The sequence below is a fragment of the Haliotis rubra genome, unplaced genomic scaffold, assembly GCF_003918875.1.
Source record: "Haliotis rubra isolate DU_JTF1 unplaced genomic scaffold, ASM391887v1 Scf243, whole genome shotgun sequence".
NCBI lineage: Eukaryota > Metazoa > Mollusca > Gastropoda > Lepetellida > Haliotidae > Haliotis > Haliotis rubra.
In genome coordinates this window covers 473,558-491,576 of record NW_025766481.1, presented here as the reverse complement: position 1 = coordinate 491,576, position 18,019 = coordinate 473,558, and the positions used below count along the sequence as shown (strand labels likewise).

At 39.2% G+C, this 18,019-nt stretch overlaps 2 protein-coding genes across 9 annotated transcripts in view; both read right to left on the bottom strand.

Moving 5' to 3' along the window:
• LOC124278889 (rho guanine nucleotide exchange factor 9-like) overlaps window positions 1-18,019 on the bottom strand; it is a 115,712-nt gene that overhangs the window by 29,558 nt on the left and 68,135 nt on the right. For 4 of the 8 annotated variants that reach the window (XM_046714675.1, XM_046714677.1, XM_046714682.1 and 1 more), the window contains exons 1-3: window positions 10,144-10,273; window positions 3,766-3,961; window positions 1,300-1,371 (exon numbers count right to left, since the gene is read on the bottom strand). In XM_046714675.1, the coding sequence (XP_046570631.1) occupies window positions 1,300-1,371; window positions 3,766-3,931 (238 nt within the window). In that variant the 5' untranslated portion in view covers window positions 3,932-3,961; window positions 10,144-10,273. Of the gene's footprint in view, window positions 1-1,299; window positions 1,372-3,765; window positions 3,962-10,143; window positions 11,714-18,019 lie in introns of those variants that run through there. The other 4 variants (XM_046714678.1, XM_046714679.1, XM_046714680.1 and 1 more) reach the window with 2 other exon arrangements.
• On the bottom strand, window positions 4,850-5,620 carry LOC124278913. The gene has a single exon (XM_046714744.1). It carries the CDS (start codon window positions 5,618-5,620, stop codon window positions 4,850-4,852), a length of 771 nt encoding a protein of 256 aa, XP_046570700.1.

Below are 18,019 nucleotides of genomic sequence, written 5' to 3'. Positions count from 1 at the left end.
AAGTCCAGAACCAGCACACCCTCCTACATTCTGATATCTTTTTATTCAGTTACATTGAGCTAGTCAACATTTAAACCACAGTTGATACAGTAACTGTATAATTCATCTCTAAGCATTATAGGTAGGGCTGGATATTGATATAGTTCATAGAGATGGACAATATTTAACTATGATTACACAATGCCATTTAGAAAGTGGTCAAATGTAACATATGTTACACTTTCTTAGTAAAGTACAAATTCTAGTACTTTTTGAGTTGAGCCCCATCCGGGTTTCGAACTCACACCCTCAGAGTCAGGCACCTAATCGCCTAATATTTAACTAAATATAAAAAATATCAGAGAAGTAACTTTGAGCAAAAATGTAAAAGGTTTCAAATGAAATCAAGATATTTCAAGTCACTGTCCTGTGTAGACACATTTTTACATTGCTTAATAATAAAAACAGTGTTCTGAAAATTATACAGAAAAAATATGTAAGTTTGTGTTTAATGTGTAATTTTATACCTTATTTCATCACAAATGTTTATGTAAAATATTATTAATGTCACAATTTTCATATTGATAACTGTTAATAATCCTTCCTATCAATTATATTTCCACTAATCAATCATTCTAGTCAGCCCCAGTTTTAGGGGGTATAGTTTGCTAGTTGTCTTTCATAGAGATGCATTCCTAAAAGTGCGGCATAATCATGTAACTACTGATAACATGCAACAAGGTTGCAACATCAGAACACCCTAATCATAATGATCATACAACTCGATGAAATCAAGTTGTAGGACGACTACAAGTCTGCAATTAATGATTAGTTAAACCAACAACAGGTGGGAAATTTGGTTAGTGGAACAGCATGTATGGCAACAACATACACTGACTTGCGATTACATCTAGAATATAACCAGTATTCGCTACAATTGATTAATACATAACAACCTCAACAAAATAACTGAAGGAAACAGTGAAACTGGTCTGTTACAACTCAGGTAATGGGATACTTTATCATAGCTGCTCAAATTCTGTGCAACAAATTATCTATGCAGTGACCATACACAAGACAGAAAATTTGGTTGTAACAAAACTCTTTTCATTAAAAATTAAAAATATCAACCGATGAGTAAAATGAATTGTTATCAAAGCTTATCAAACATTCTTGGGTGATTTAGTTTTTGAAACTGATTTCAATGTCACACTGTTGTGCCAGAAACTGCCACTGCATAAAGCTTGTCACTGAGACCACCATTGAGCGGTAGTGTATGCTGGCTTCATTTACACAGAATGCGACACAGCTATAGGCTACCTTCAAACAGGTCGTCATCAACCTTATCAGCATCAGCATCGTCTAAACCCTCATCAACATACAGGATATCTTCTGAAAACCAATCATGAATGCTGAGTGATAGAGGATAGGTACCTCCCCTATCCACAGCCCTATGTACAACTAAATCCTACACTTTACACATCTCTTCCTCCTTTCATTTAAAATATTGGAATATAGTATCTTGAAAATGTGAAAGTCAAACAAAAATAACTTCAGATTAGAGTACACCCTAATCCTGAAAACATTTCAAAATCAATATGTTTCTTCCTAATCTGGCACTGATAAGAACCAATAGCCCCAACAAGAGCACACTGGGAACTATTAACTAGTGCTTGTTTTCTCCACTCAGTGCCATGTCAGCGCAGTGACAAATGACCTACAGTTAGCATGGAGTTGCTTCCCTTGAATCAATTCTGTTCTCCTGCATCGTTATTTGGTCACAGAAGACATCCAGATGCATACAAATCTGGGAAAATCAACTCCTATAGTTGTCTTCTTCCTGACAACCCTTTAGAAAATGGACTAACTTCCTGAATATATTTGTGAAAGGAAGCAAGTGTGGTCCAATCACATCTTAAGGTTCTTGGATCTGATTTGTCTGAAATTTTGGTTTCCATAGTAACAGTGTTATGTCATTTTGCTTGCAAGACAGCTGAAAGTCTCTTAAATTGAAATCATATGTTTGGGGGCCACAGAGAGACATAGAGGGAGTGCAGAGCAATGCACCCATTGTTGTAGTAGCTGTTTGACCAGAATCAATTATTCACCTTCCAGCTGTCTGAGCCAGACAGAAATGACATTACTGTATTACAGACAGGGATTCTGTAACTCATGTGCCCAACTCCTCCAGGTGATTTATGGTAGTTGTTGCAAATTAAATCAGTCTTTCATAACAAGAACTGCCTTGCCAGTAAATTACCCTAAAGAAATTACCATACACCTTAAATCGTGGGTATTTCTAATCAGAGCTCCAAATAAGCTTTTGACTATGTGGGTATGATACCCATACTTTTGAAACTATGTGGGTATTTCCAATTTCAAGTGGGTATCTACACTTTTTGATACCCAACATATTTTTTAAATCCGGGTATCATTTCAAATAATAAGTTTAAGAGGTGCTATGTTTTTTTATTAAATAATAGAGATGAGACAAAAACCTCCAGGTTAAAGATGAATAATTAATAATGCTAAATTATAGCTAATAGCTAATACAGCTTTATCCACTTGTGCTGTAAGAAATAATATATGGCTTAGTCTACATCCGTTTTGGTGTAAAAGTGAGTGAGTGAGTGAGTTTAGTTTTACAGTGACATGTAACACTACAACATAACCTCATAAGTCTTTTCAAAATTAACCATGGATATTTTATTTTCCACGTAGCAACTGTTCTTTTCAAAACCTTGTTCCCATCGTGTTGTTTCACTTCCGCGAATAGCTAAGATACACATACAGTAGAGTTGACTTATGTGAGCGCTATGTATCTTAGCTACGCCGCGAAGTTCATTTAAGATATCACCGGCAATTGATTCTGATTGTGAAACACAGCACTTGCCTATTAATTCATATAGCAGTCCTTTAATGAAGTTGTTTTCTGTTTGTAGCGTGAAAAAGACTAGATATTTTACTTTGAGAGTGTGGAAGCTTTCGACCACGCTTGCTCACCATTATGGATTTGTTTACAGGACACGTAGAAAGAAAACATCTATTTGATTGGTCGCTATTCATAGATGAGCCAAGCAGTGAAGGGTTATCAAACCAAGACTGGTATTCTATCTGAGTTGTGCATCTTAATTACATTTAGAATTATTCAAGATTCTTGTAATCGCGAATATTTTGAGATGAATTGATACGCTACGCAACATGATTTTGATGTATTGGGTAAATACGCATTGTTATTTTAGCGTAACATAGCGTAAACATAAATATTTAGTGTTTTTTCTTTAGCTGGCATTTATTTTCCTTGCATATTTCAACTTTTCTTTAGCGTATTATATGCAAATACGCAGCTTATCTGGAGCTCTGTCTAATGACATATTTCTGTGGACGTTTTTTACAGGTTATAGTACTAAGGCGTACAATATCTGCTGCATTGACAGAACTGGCATGTATGCAACCTCAACTGTTCTTCATGTATCTACACTGGATTCATCATGTTCTCAACCCATATCACACAGCAGTTCGTTAGACAAACTAGTTGTTGATAGAATGGTGCCAGGATACGAACACAGCCAATCAACCAAGTCAAAGACTTAAGTCATCTCTCGGCTTTATAGTGCTGCTGACTTGACACAGAAGACATTACTACCCAATGACATCTAATCGACAGTCTGTTGACTTTTGATAGTAAATAAGTCACAATGATCCTGTACTTTACTTACTGGAACCATTGTATATACCTGACACATGCACTGACCTTTGTGGCAGTACAAGCTGCACTTCACTTACCTAAATCTGACTTTGGCCGTGGTCGTTTGCGTATTGCCTGCCCATCGTTCCTGTAGGTGACGTTGGTCTCCCTCACCTGCTCCAGGAGGTCTGCCCAGCGCACTGTGATGTCCGATTTAGGACGTTCCTGCTTCGGTGAAGGTGTTTTCCTCAGCTTCACTGGCATGTTGATGGGCGTGGCCGTGTCGGGGGATACCTGCATACATAAGGTCACGTCAGTTTCCACACACTCACTGCATGTCCGCTATAGACTTCCACTGTGCTGCTTATTGTGGGAGAAAATATTGGAGAGAAACCAAGAACAATAACCATACCGTCTCAGTTCACACCAATGGATTTCCCAGTCCATCCATCTAACAATGGATTATAACTGATATAAGATCTATACAATACTACACAATCAATACAATATTTGTATTGCCATAAAATTTCCGAGTCTTGTGCTGGGATTTGAACCATGATGCTTCTGATCCAAAGTCGGATGCCTTGTCCACATGACCAAAGAGGTTATTGCAGTCACGAAGCCAACTCCACGCCCTGCTACACTATAACGTTTAACGAAATATGAACATTCAGAAAGATAATGTTATCAGCACTTTGTCATAGCCCTTTAACCAATATTTTGACGAGTTAAAAACAAGCACATAGTAAAGTGTACATGTGTCTGTAAACTGTCCATGTGTCCACCCAGATATTTGTGGATATCCCGAGCCTCCATGCTTCATGGCTGGTGCTGGTAAACAGACCTCAGCACTCATCAACACATACTTGTTTACTCCGGCCACTTCAGACAGACAACATAAGTGTCATCCTTTTACATACTAATGTTGTGAGTAGGCTTAATACAATTGAATTTGGACATGCTTTGAACTTTGACGTAAGTCTACCCATAATAAAGTGAAGCTGGCTGCCATAACATTACTGTCACTTGTGTCAGAGACATCTCAACGTCTCATAATGAAGCTCTTCACTCTTAACAAAACAATCCCTATTTGACAACATACTCAACATGTGATAAAGTCCTACTAATTAGTATTTGTATCTGACTTTCCACCTGTATCTTGATTCACTTTAGAGGAAGTACTCAGACATTGATGGTTCCCTGATGCATGATGGCTGTGGTCCAGTACTCCATGTAAGCTGTCAGGGTGGCTGTGGTCCAGTACTCCATGCAAGCTGTCAGGGTGGCTGTGGTCCAGTACTTAATGTAAGCTGTCAGGGTGGCTGTGGTCCAGTACTTAATGCAAGCTGTCAGGGTGGCTGTGGTCCAGTACTTCATGCAAGCTGTTAGGGTGGCTGTGGTCCAGTACTTAATGTAAGCTGTCAGGGTGGCTGTGGTCCAGTACTTAATGCAAGCTGTTAGGGTGGCTGTGGTCCAGTACTTAATGTAAGCTGTCAGGGTGGCTGTGGTCCAGTACTTAATGTAAGCTGTCAGGGTGGCTGTGGTCCAGTACTTCATGCAAGCTGTCAGGGTGGCTGTGGTCCAGTACTTAATGCAAGCTGTTAGGGTGGCTGTGGTCCAGTACTTAATGTAAGCTGTCAGGGTGGCTGTGGTCCAGTACTTCATGCAAGCTGTCAGGGTGGCTGTGGTCCAGTACTTAATGCAAGCTGCCAGGGTGGCTGTGGTCCAGTACTTCATGTAAGCTGTCAGGGTGGCTGTGGTCCAGTACTCCATGTAAGCTGTCAGGGTGGCTGTGGTCCAGTACTCCATGTAAGCTGTCAGGGTGGCTGTGGTCCTGTACTTAATGTAAGCTGTCAGGGTGGCTATGGTCCAGTACTTCATGTAAGCTGTCAGGGTGGCTGTGGTCCAGTACTTAATGTAAGCTGTCAGGGTGGCTATGGTCCAGTACTTCATGTAAGCTGTCAGGGTGGCTGTGGTCCAGTACTTAATGCAAGCTGTCAGGGTGGCTGTGGTCCAGTACTTAATGTAAGCTGTCAGGGTTGCTGTGGTCCAGTACTTAATGTAAGCTGTCAGGGTGGCTGTGGTCCAGTACTAATGCAAGCTGTCAGGGTGGCTGTGGTCCAGTACTTAATGCAAGCTGTCAGGGTGGCTGTGGTCCAGTACTTAATGTAAGCTGTCAGGGTTGCTGTGGTCCAGTACTTAATGTAAGCTGTCAGGGTGGCTGTGGTCCAGTACTAATGCAAGCTGTCAGGGTGGCTGTGGTCCAGTACTTAATGCAAGCTGTCAGGGTGGCTGTGGTCCAGTACTTAATGCAAGCTGTCAGGGTGGCTGTGGTCCAGTACTTAATGTAAGCTGTCAGGGTATAGAACCTGTATACATGCTACAGTTAGCCAGAACCATCTTTATCCTACTGTCTCACCTGTTTCCTGTTTACAACACATCTGTGGTTTGCTTTATCCTATTTAATTTACAACACATCAGTGGTTTGCTTTATCCTATTTAGTCTACAACACATCAGTGGTTTGCTTTATCCTATTTAGTCTACAACACATCAGTGGTTTGCTTTATCCTATTAAGTCTACAACACATCATTGTTTTGATTTATCCTGTTTAGTTTACAACACATCAGTGGTTTGCTTTATCCTATTTAGTTTGCTTTATCCTATTTAGTCTACAACACATCAGTGGTTTGTTTTATCCTATGTAGTTCGCTTTATCCTATTCAGCTTGCTTTATCCTATTTAGTTTGCTTTATCCTATTTAGTCTACAACACATCTGTGGTTTGCTTCATCCTATTTAGTTTACAACACATCAGTGGTTTGCTTTATCCTATTTAGTCTACAACACATCAGTGGTTTGCTTTATCCTATTTAGTCTACAACACATCAGTGGTGCTTTATCCTATTTAGTCTACAACACATCAGTGGTTTGCTTTATCCTATTTAGTTTGCTTAATCCTATTCAGCTTGCTTTATCCTATTTAGTTTACAACACATCAGTGGTTTGTTTTATCCTATTTAGTTTGCTTTATCCTATTTAGTTTACAACACATCAGTGGTTTGTTTTATCCTATTTAGTTTTCTTTATCCTATTTAGTTTACAACACATGAGTGGTTTGTTTTATCCTATTTAGTTTGCTTTATCCTATTCAGCTTGCTTTATCCTATTTAGTTTGCTTTATCCTATTTAGTTTGCTTTATCCTTTTTAGTTTACAACACATCAGTGGTTTGTTTATCCTATTTAGTTTGTTTTATCCTATTTAGTTTGCTTTATCCTATTTAGTTTACAACACATCAGTGGTTTGCTTTATCCTATTTAGTTTACAACACATCAGTGGTTTGTTTTATCCTATTTAGTTTGCTTTATCCTATTTAGTCTACAACACGTCAGTGGTTTGCTTTATCCTATTTAGTCTACAACACATCAGTGGTTTGCTTTATCCTATTTAGTCTTCAACACATCAGTGGTTTGCTTTATCCTATTTAGTTTACAACACATCAGTGGTTTGCTTTATCCTATTTAGTTTACAACACATCAGTGGTTTGCTTTATCCTATTTAGTTTACAACACATCAGTGGTTTGCTTTATCCTATTTAGTTTTCTTTATCCTATTTAGTTTACAACACATCAGTGGTTTGCTTTATCCTATTTAGTCTACAACACATCAGTGGTTTGCTTTATCCTATTTAGTTTGCTTTATCCTATTTAGTTTACAACACATCAGTGGTTTGCTTTATCCTATATAGTCTATAACACGTGTGGTTTGCTTTATCTATATATTTTATCACTCGTCTGGGTATTGCTTTACCCTATAGAGCTTATCACACATCTGTGCCTTGCTTTATCCGATATAGTTTATTACATATCTGCATGCTGCTTTATCCTATGAAGCAAGCCATCAGGTCATTCGGTATTGGCTGTGTTGATAATGTCAACGTTTCACATGAAAACATTTGACATTTGCTGCTTTCCTTTCTAATAATAACAGCAAATGTTTCCTGCAGTGATTAATTCAGGAAACTAAATTAGAAGTTAATGCTGTTTCAGCCACTCAGTGTATGTGTATATACGTGATAGTAGCTACAGCCATGTTGGCAACACATTGGTACTGATGCCGACCAGAAGGGCACCATGGCGAGTGGGGGCCTTGTGGGAAGAAATCCTGAAGTGGAGCAGATAATGAGCATGTATCACTTTTGTGAACCACACAGGCCTGCACAAAGCAGACAGACCAAGGGTCATAATCTGGATCAAACAGGAAGTAAAGACAGAACAGTGGATCCTCACATGACCAAGGGATGCAACTCTGCAGACAGTCATATGACCAAGGGATGCAACTCTGCAGACAATTATATGATTGAAGCAGACTATTATGATTTCCTTTGAAGGGGCTGCTAATCACAGTGACTCTCTGCTAGGCATATGTTAACAAACACCCTATAGAAAAGCAACAGTATAAAATTCACACATATTTAGTTATTTAGCAACTTATACTTGAGGAAGTCTGCAGATCCATGTCAAGAGTGTTTAACTTTTTCTTCAATTTGTAAATACAAGATGACTTAATCTTACTCTTCATAATGATATGACCAGTGTATCTTCCTTTGTACCTGACCTACTAGCTACAGTGCCAATATTCACACGTTATCATAGAGTGAGGACATTAATCACTAATCAGCTTTACAGATTTGCACAATGCAGCATTCCTGAGGTCATCTTGGCATAAACTATGGGCATGTCTGATATTCTCAGCAGGACCATCGAGGCAACAGATTTACTTATATCGTTCAACAGGAACAATTCACATCCAATGCATGTTTCAAAGGCTATATACAAAGATAAACGCTACCAAGTAATGTACCCTTGCTTACTATTTATCAACCTACTGAATCTGGCGATTTCTCAGAGCTACCTATCCTTCCTGACATGTTTAATACTTGCTTTGACTGATATAATTTTTGCTTGGGGTGCTCTTATCCCCTAATTGGGTAGTGTTTCATTTGACAGCTGTCAATCCTACATACTTGCTGGTGGCTCCCTGCAGGGTGGTGACAGGTTCAGCCAAGAATGCACAGTGGAGCTGTTATACATAGACACTTCCTAGTCCCCATACACCACTGCTACAGTCTACGTCAGGAAACACCATCTCACGAGTCACACTCAAGTAACAATCAACCTATTATTAGCTATAAGGATAATCATCCTATTATTCACTAATTATAACAGAAGCCATTGTTTGTTTAACTGTAGTAATTAGAATCTTCTTTGTCAAGTTCAAATCCCTCTTAATGCTGTTACATGAAGTGCATTTTCATTTTGAATTTCAACGTTAGTACACTTATCCAAGTATGACAATACTCACAACCTATTTCCATTGTTTATGTTGAGGTATATGTTGAGGTTTATGTTGAGGTTTTTGTTGAGGTTTATGTTGAGGTTTACGTTGAGGTTTATGATGAGGTTTATGATGAGGTTTATGATGAGGTTTATGTTGAGGTTTACGTTGAGGTTTATGATGAGGTTTATGATGAGGTATATGTTGAGGTTTACGTTGAGGTTTATGAGGTTTATGATGAGGTTTATGTTGAGGTTTATGTTGAGGTTTACGATGAGGTATATGTTGAGGTTTATGATGAGGTTTATGTTGAGGTTTATGTTGAGGTTTATGTTGAGGTTTACGTTGAGGTATACGTTGAGGTTTGTGATGAGGTATATGATGAGGTTTATGTTGAGGTTTATGATGAGGTTTACGTTGAGGTTATATGTTGAGGTTTGTGATGAGGTATATGATGAGGTTTATGTTGAGGTTTATGATGAGGTTTATGTTGAGGTTTATGTTGAGGTTTACGTTGAGGTTTATGTTGAGGTTTATGTTGAGGTATATGTACTACTGCTATGATAAAAGGGAAGCCTGAAATCATTGATACAGATGTGACTACTCAGTTACAGGTATATGTTTACTAGATCAATTATAACACATAGAATACAATTATATACAGCAATAATGTCAGGTTAGATATTTTGACTTTTTGTAATATGACTGTAACAAAAAGTAAATCAAATATTCCAATGTTTTAAACCTACTATTCACCGTAATAAAGAAGTACATGTGAGTGTGGAAGTGATGTGGGTTTATGTAACACACAAACAGGGTGGACCTGGACCTGAGTATGATGTGGGTTTATGTAACACCAGGGTGTGAGTGTGATGTGGGTTTATGTAACACACAAACAGGGTGGGCCTGGACCTGAGTATGATGTGGGTTTATGTAACACACAAACAGGGTGGACCTGGACCTGAGTATGATGTGGGTTTATGTAACCCACAAACAGGGTGGACCTGAACCTGTATTAGTGGCAATGTATTACTCTACTTGTCCAGCAAACTCACCTGTGTTCGTATATGATGGATGGACCTGTATCAACCATGATGATGTGCATCTCTTAAGGAAACTAAAAGGGAATGCTATCTTACCTTGAGGGATTCACAGCTGGACAATATAACAGCATCATGTTGTATTCCACTGTCATTGCTGTTGCTTGAAGTTATCTCCCCTCGTACAAGTTTTCCTGACAGTTTTTCAAATTCCTGGGGGGGACATCTGATCACGCCGAGGATTCAACCTATTTGGATGCACCGCAACAGATTGGACAAAGTCCCCAGAATGTGGAGATGCAGGGAGTGTGGCGTCCCGCTCACTGTCAACTATGGACGGAGACGAAGATCGTGGTGTAAGTGTATCATCTGCTCCTATGTCAAACTCACATATACTGTATTCTCCAGAACTCCTATCTGGTAATGAACCTTGCTTCATGGAGCCCGAAGAGCTCTGTCTTCGCCTGGGTGGAACGTCTGGTCGAGTTAGACCAGGCCTGGAGCCACTCCTGGTGATTGATTGGCTGAGGGGTGGTGATTTCATGCTTGACTGAGATTCATCAGGACATCTTTGAACTGGCCTTCGAATCTGTATGTGTGGGTCTGTTTGTACTCTCTGTACACGTTTTGACACAAATGGAGAGTTTGGTAATGAACTGATAGCACCGATGTCTTCATCTTTAAGGAAAGCTGCAATTGGCGGACTGTCCGGTTCATCTGAACCTTTCCGTGTTTTTCGTTTGAACAAACTTTTTAATGACATACGTCTTACTATCGAAGTGTCTTTTCTGGATGTTCCCTCATCTTGAGGTAGTTTTGCCACTTTTTCTGAGAATGATTTTCGCTTAGACAACATTCTTTGGAAAAAGTTTGGACTTTTTGATCTTGATCTCTCACTTTTATCGTCTTGAACAGAGAGCCTTCTCCGACCATTCCTGGGATCAGACAACAATAAGTCCTGATTTACAGCTTCTCGGAAACTGTAGTTCCTTGTGTGACTTTGACCTTCATTGTCACCTTGACCTTCACACTGTTCTTGTAGATATGCATTTCTAAATAACTGTATATCATCTACAGAAACTGGACGATTTCCGTCATTGTCACGACCGGTTCTCCGTGGTAATGTGGACGATGCCGGCATCATAGCCAGACTGCTCTGACTAGAATGTGAGGAGGAGTCACTCCCCACATGGTTACAGTTCCAGTCCAGCGGTTGATTGTAGAACACATCACTATCCACTAAATGCTGGTTTAACAAGGACAACAGTTCATCTCTTATGGACAGGTCTGACAGAATGGATAGAGTGTCTTCGTTGCTGTTCACATCAGTGACTGACTCGGAGCTTGTAGCTGGTACACCTCCGGTGCTGACAGTGGCACTCTCACTTCCAGTGTAGGGTTGAGGGATTGTCTCTGGTTCAGCACTAGGTGGCTCTGCCACAAAGTGTCCATCAACATATGTGATTTTGACATCCCCATACGACAAAGTCCCACTTGGAAGACTCAAACTACGACGTCCTGACTTCTTCCTATGCAACCGCCGTGGAGTTGTCCCCCCTGGCTGTTCAGCAACTTTGACAGGACTAGCAGAAGCACTTCGATGCTGTTCCGTCTCAGTGCCCTCTACAGCCTCAAAACTTTCCTCGAGTTCTGAGATCTCTGCCAGGAGCTGAAAAACAATACAACAAGTTTTGAATACATGATTAAGGTTGTAAACAGCACATATGATTGTGTGCACAATACATGAGACCAAGCGGAAGTATCGGGTTTCCTATACAAAACACAGAAAAGCAGCTTGTATAAATGGGTTCACACAAAGCAGGGAAATTAATGAAAGAGCAGTTTATTGAAATGACTGTTCAAAGGTGAGGTTTGTATCAATTAGCTCATTTAGTTATATGATTTACCTTTTAACCAGAATCAGCTGGGGGTTGGGAATCAAGGCATTACTAGTTATAACCAGAAAATCGGTAACTTGTAACATTCTGGTCAGAGGAATTGTCAGGAAGTCAACTCTCATTGAATTTCTGAATGTTATAACTTTTTAAGTAAGAATCTCCTCAGCCTCCTGCTTCATGTTCAGATAGATCACAACTATGTACTGTCATCACAGTGTGAAAGAGAAACATGTAGTGAAAGGTCAACAAATTACAGAAGTTTCACTTTTAGATGCAGGAACTGACTTCCCAGAAGTGATAACAAACTGATAATGAAATCACCATGACAACATAATAATGCATTACTGACTTTCTTCACTAATGCTGAAAAGATGAATTGGTAAGTCTTGTAAACTGTTAGATGCAGAAAAAACAACAACCCAAAGGTCATTCATAATCAGAAAATCAGCAATTACAAAGATTGTTACGCAATGATAAACTGCTTACCTCCCGGTGGCTAAGGCAGTAAGAATATATCTGCTCCATATACTTGCCTACCAACCCCTCCCGATGTTCCACCACCTAATAGCTCTCCTGGTCACAGCTACTTCAACTTCACATTACATACAGTATTTAACCAATCAGGCAACCTTCTCTTGCTTGTGCTTTTCCCCATCAATGCAGATTTTAATTACAAATAAGCCAAAGACAAAATGAGACAAGACTGAAGAACTTAACTGGGGGTGCTGTGTTAACATTTCAATTTCCTGACACTTACAGATATTACTACAATGTCTAGATCTGGAGTACCATTTGATACTTGAATGTGAAGATTTGGAAAAATATGGTAATAAATTCATATTTGTTTCAGTTTAAAATCAAAATAATCAACATTCAAAGAATATCCGAAGTGAAGGTTTTTGAAATGTCAAGCAATTCCATTGGACCGCACCCCTTGCGAGCCTCCATTAGTCTGGTAAATCACTTGTGTTAGTGGCGTTTGGACTCCCAAGACTAAATTAGCATCTGACAACACAGAGGACTGTGAACATCTGCAGCTACAGCGACATTGTTGTGGCCAGCCAGATCCGTCAGTCAGCTATGCTGTGCAAAATATTGTTAATTACATAATGGCCACATTATGTGGCAGCTTCAACAAGCTAGACTTGATGACAGTGTTCTGACAGCAAGCCATTGTTCTACAGGACCATATATAGAACACACTACAACCACACAAATGACGTCCATCAGTAACATGCACACATATTTTCACTTCAATTCTTAGTGAACAAAATTGTATTTCTGCAATGCAATATTTGCTTGCAAATAACATTGGGTTATGTGTACCCATTGTCAAAGTTTAATTAAAGTAATATTTCAGCTGCTTTGTAGCTTTAAGATCAAAAGACAAACTTACGATGATCACATTTAAACACAATCTATCCTGTCTTACAGCTAATTACTAAATCCACCTGATAACCACGTCTGACATGCCAGCGATGTGTGACCAAACAAATACTCACATGCAGTGAAATGGACATCAAATAAGCTATTTAGACACATTTTACATTATACGTCCCCATGTGTATAGATCAAACAGAGCTCCTACAGTCATGGTCTGACAGGCGTTTGAGATAAACACATACAAGTTATTGCGTTAAAAACATAAATCTGAAAACCATAAACAGAGAATAGCCCTTGGGGGAATAACACTGGTAGTGATGAACAAGTCACACAAACTTTCTATCCTCGTACATTCTTCCGATGTCGGCTGAACTGGGATTGGCATGAAAACACACACACACTGACAAAAGGCTGCATACCCACTCAGAATGGAAGAACACACTGTTCCACAGGCCTTTCTTTGAGTCACACAGTTCAGAGAGAGATGATGCTTTCACACCCACCATTAGAACAGATGTAAACCAGGAAGATATGTGACCTTCTCTAATTAACACCTTGAAACACAGGACATTCATTGATTAACTATAGATTGTTTTAACAGTTTGCAGAGCTCCAGATAAGATTTAGCTCATGTGGGTACTGTACCCACTGTATTTTTTTGGAGGGGTATTATGAATGTTGAGTGGGAATTTCATTTTTCGTTACCCACTGCTTTCAAATATGTGCGTATTTCAGTCACTTTACTCACCTAAGTATTATGTCATTGAGCAAGTTTACTAAGCAGGTATGTTCTGCCTTATGTCATACCTAATCAAAACCAACTTAAATATAATGGAAATGATTTCATAAAAAATCACTCATCCTATACTGAAGCAAGGACCACAACACATGCCAGAATCAGAGTAAATAACCATCAAATGTACATACAGGCCTGTGGATATAGATCTGAACACCATCAGTTCAATATCACCTAAATCTGTACATACAGATCTTAAGAACACCAACTAACAATGATGTATATCTGTAGATACAGATCTGAAGACTATGAGCTAACAATGACGTATATCTGTAGATACAGATCTGAAGACTATGAGCTAACAATGACGTATATCTGTAGATGCAGATCTGAAGACTACCAACTAACAATGACATATATCTGTAGATATATCTGTAGATGCAGATCTGAAGATGCACCAACTAACAATGACGTGACGTATATCTGTAGATACAGATCTGAAGACTACCAGCTAACAATGACTGTAGATACAGATCTGTAGATATCAATGACATATCTGTAGATGCTGAAGACTATGAGCTATCAATGACATATCTGTAATACAGATCTGAAGACTATGAGCGATATCTGTAGATGCAGATCTGAAGACTACCATCTAACAATGACACATATCTGTAGATACAGATCTGAAGACTACCAGCTAACAATGATGTATATCTGTAGATACAGATCTGAAGACTATGAGCTAACAATGACGTATATCTGTAGATGCAGATCTGAAGACCACCAACTAACAATGACGTATATCTGTAGATACAGATCTGAAGACTATGAGCTATCAATGACATATATCTGTAGATGCAGATCTGAAGACTATGAGCTAACAATGACGTATATCTGTAGATGCAGACCTGAAGACTACCATCTAACAATGACATATATCTGTAGATGCAGATCTGAAGACTATGAGCTAACAATGATGTATATCTGTAGATGCAGATCTGAAGACTACCATCTAACAATGACACATATCTGTAGATACAGATCTGAAGACTATGAGCTAACAATGAAGTATATCTGTAGATACAGATCTGAAGACTATGAGCTAACAATGACGTATATCTGTAGATGCAGATCTGAAGACCAGCAGCTACAATGATCTGTAGATACAGATCTGAAGACTATGAGCTAACAATGACGTATATCTGTAGATGCAGATCTGAAGACCACAGCTAACAATGACGTATATCTGTAGATGCAGATCTGAAGACTATGAGCTAACAATGACGTATATCTGTAGATGCAGATCTGAAGACTATGAGCTAACAATGATGTATATCTGTAGATGCAGATCTGAAGACTATGAGCTAACAATGACGTATATCTGTAGATGCAGATCTGAAGACTATGAGCTAAATGATGTAATGTAGATGCAGATATATCTGTAGATGCAGATCTGAAGACCATGAGCTAACAATGACGTATATCTGTAGATGCAGATCTGAAGACTATGAGCTAACAATGACGTATATCTGTAGATGCAGATCTGAAGACTATGAGCTCACAATGACGTATATCTGTAGCTGCAGATCTGCCGACCACAAAGCTAACAATGACGTATATCTGTAGATGCAGATCTGAAGACCATGAGCTAACAATGACGTATATCTGTAGATGCAGATCTAAAAACTATGAGTTAACAATGACGTATATCTGTAGATGCAGATCTGAAGACTATGAGCTAACAATGACGTATATCTTTAGATGCAGCTCTGAAGACTATGAGCTAACAATGACGTATATCTTTAGATGCAGATCTGAAGACTACCATCTAACAATGACGATATCTGTAGATGCAGATCTGCAGACCACAGCTAACAATGACATATATCTGTAGATGCAGATCTGATATCTGTAGATGCAGATCTGCAGACCACAGCTAACAATGACGTATATCTGTAGATGCAGATCTGAAGACCATCAGCTAACAATGATGTATATCTGTAGATGCAGATCTGCCGACCACAGCTAACAATGATGTATATCTGTAGATGCAGATCTGCAGACCACAGCTAACAATGATGTATATCTGTAGATGCAGATCTGCCGACCACAGCTAACAATGATGTATATCTGTAGATGCAGATCTGCCGACCACAGCTAACAATGATGTATATCTGTAGATGCAGATCTGCCGACCACAGCTAACAATGATGTATATCTGTAGATGCAGATCTGCCGACCACAGCTAACAATGATGTATATCTGTAGATGCAGATCTGCCGACCACAGCTAACAATGATGTATATCTGTAGATGCAGATCTGCCGACCACAGATCTGAAGACCACCAGCTAACAATGATGTATATCTGTAGATGCAGATCTGCCGACCACAGCTAACAATGATGTATATCTGTAGATGCAGATCTGCCGACCACAGCAATGATGTATATCTGTAGATGCATATCTGCCCGACCACCCAACTAACAATGATGCATATCTGCCTAATCATGTTAGAACAATGATGTAGATCTGCCTGACCACAGCTAACAATGATGTATATCTGTAGATGCAGATCTGCCGACCACAGCTAACAATGATGTATATCTGTAGATGCAGATCTGCCGACCACAGCTAACAATGATGTATATCTGTAGATGCAGATCTGCCGACCACAGCTAACAATGATGTATATCTGTAGATGCAGATCTGCCGACCACAGCTAACTGTAACAATGATGTATATCAGATGCAGATCTGCCGACCACAGCTAACAATGATGTATATCTGTAGATGCAGATCTGCCGACCACAGCTAACAATGACGTATATCTGTAGATGCAGATATGAAGACCACAGCTAACAATGATGTATATCTGTAGATGCAGATATGAAGACCACAGCTAACAATGATGTATATCTGTAGATGCAGATCTGCCGACCACAGCTAACAATGATGTATATCTGTAGAAGCAGAAGTGCACACGAAGACATAGCCATGACCTATACCTGTAGATATCTGAACACCAGTGGTCATCTCTATGACCCATACATGTAGATATACAACTACCACTTCATGAAATCTTATTAAATCTTACCTCTCAGCACACATGACCTAATGGTTCCACATATTGTCTAATGCTCCAGATCCTGATACAGTTACTTGCGGATCAGTTTCCCTGCTGGCGTACACTGCCTGCCCTCCCTCCCTCCACCTCTTGTGTTGCCTCACTGACCCAGTGGATTGCTGAGACACACACAACTCTCGAGGACACTGATAAAATGTAAATGTTTCTCCCCCTTCAAAATATCACATCCTACATGGCATTACTTCAGCCATGCAATGTTTCAGTGTATGTACAAGGTCACTGTAAAACCACCATTACCAAATGTCTCATTACATGATTCTTATATCTACGTTTTCAACTTGAGTCACAAGGGAATCACTTGTTGTGGCCTGAACAACTTGAGCTAACTAGGACCAAGCCTCCTGAGAGGGTAATTTACTCCAGCATGAGTATTTCCTGGTCATGGGTTCAGTCAAGCTTGTATGTTTTACTGGGCAGAGAGTCTTGGTGGAAGGCAAAACCCCTCTCAAACACTCTCTGCATAATTGAGTGGTCCATCACCAAATGAGAAGCGTAAATGTTAATATAAAAATATACCATTAAAATCATTTTAAGCTTCAATATACTTTCTTTAATGGCTCTGGCATGAATAGTCAACTATAATAAATATTTGTATGCAAACTAACATGACTGTACTAATTTTTCATCTGATAGCATATTGGCACTCAAGAAAGTCAAGCAGATTTTATGTACAAAGGTATGTAGTTCTGGGTAATATCAGTTGCTGCTCAGTGCTTCACGGACTAAGGGAGATAACTGTAAACTCAATGAGCATTCAGATCTGGTGTGGCCAAAATAATTCATTCCTCCTTGGAATTACTTTCAAATGTGA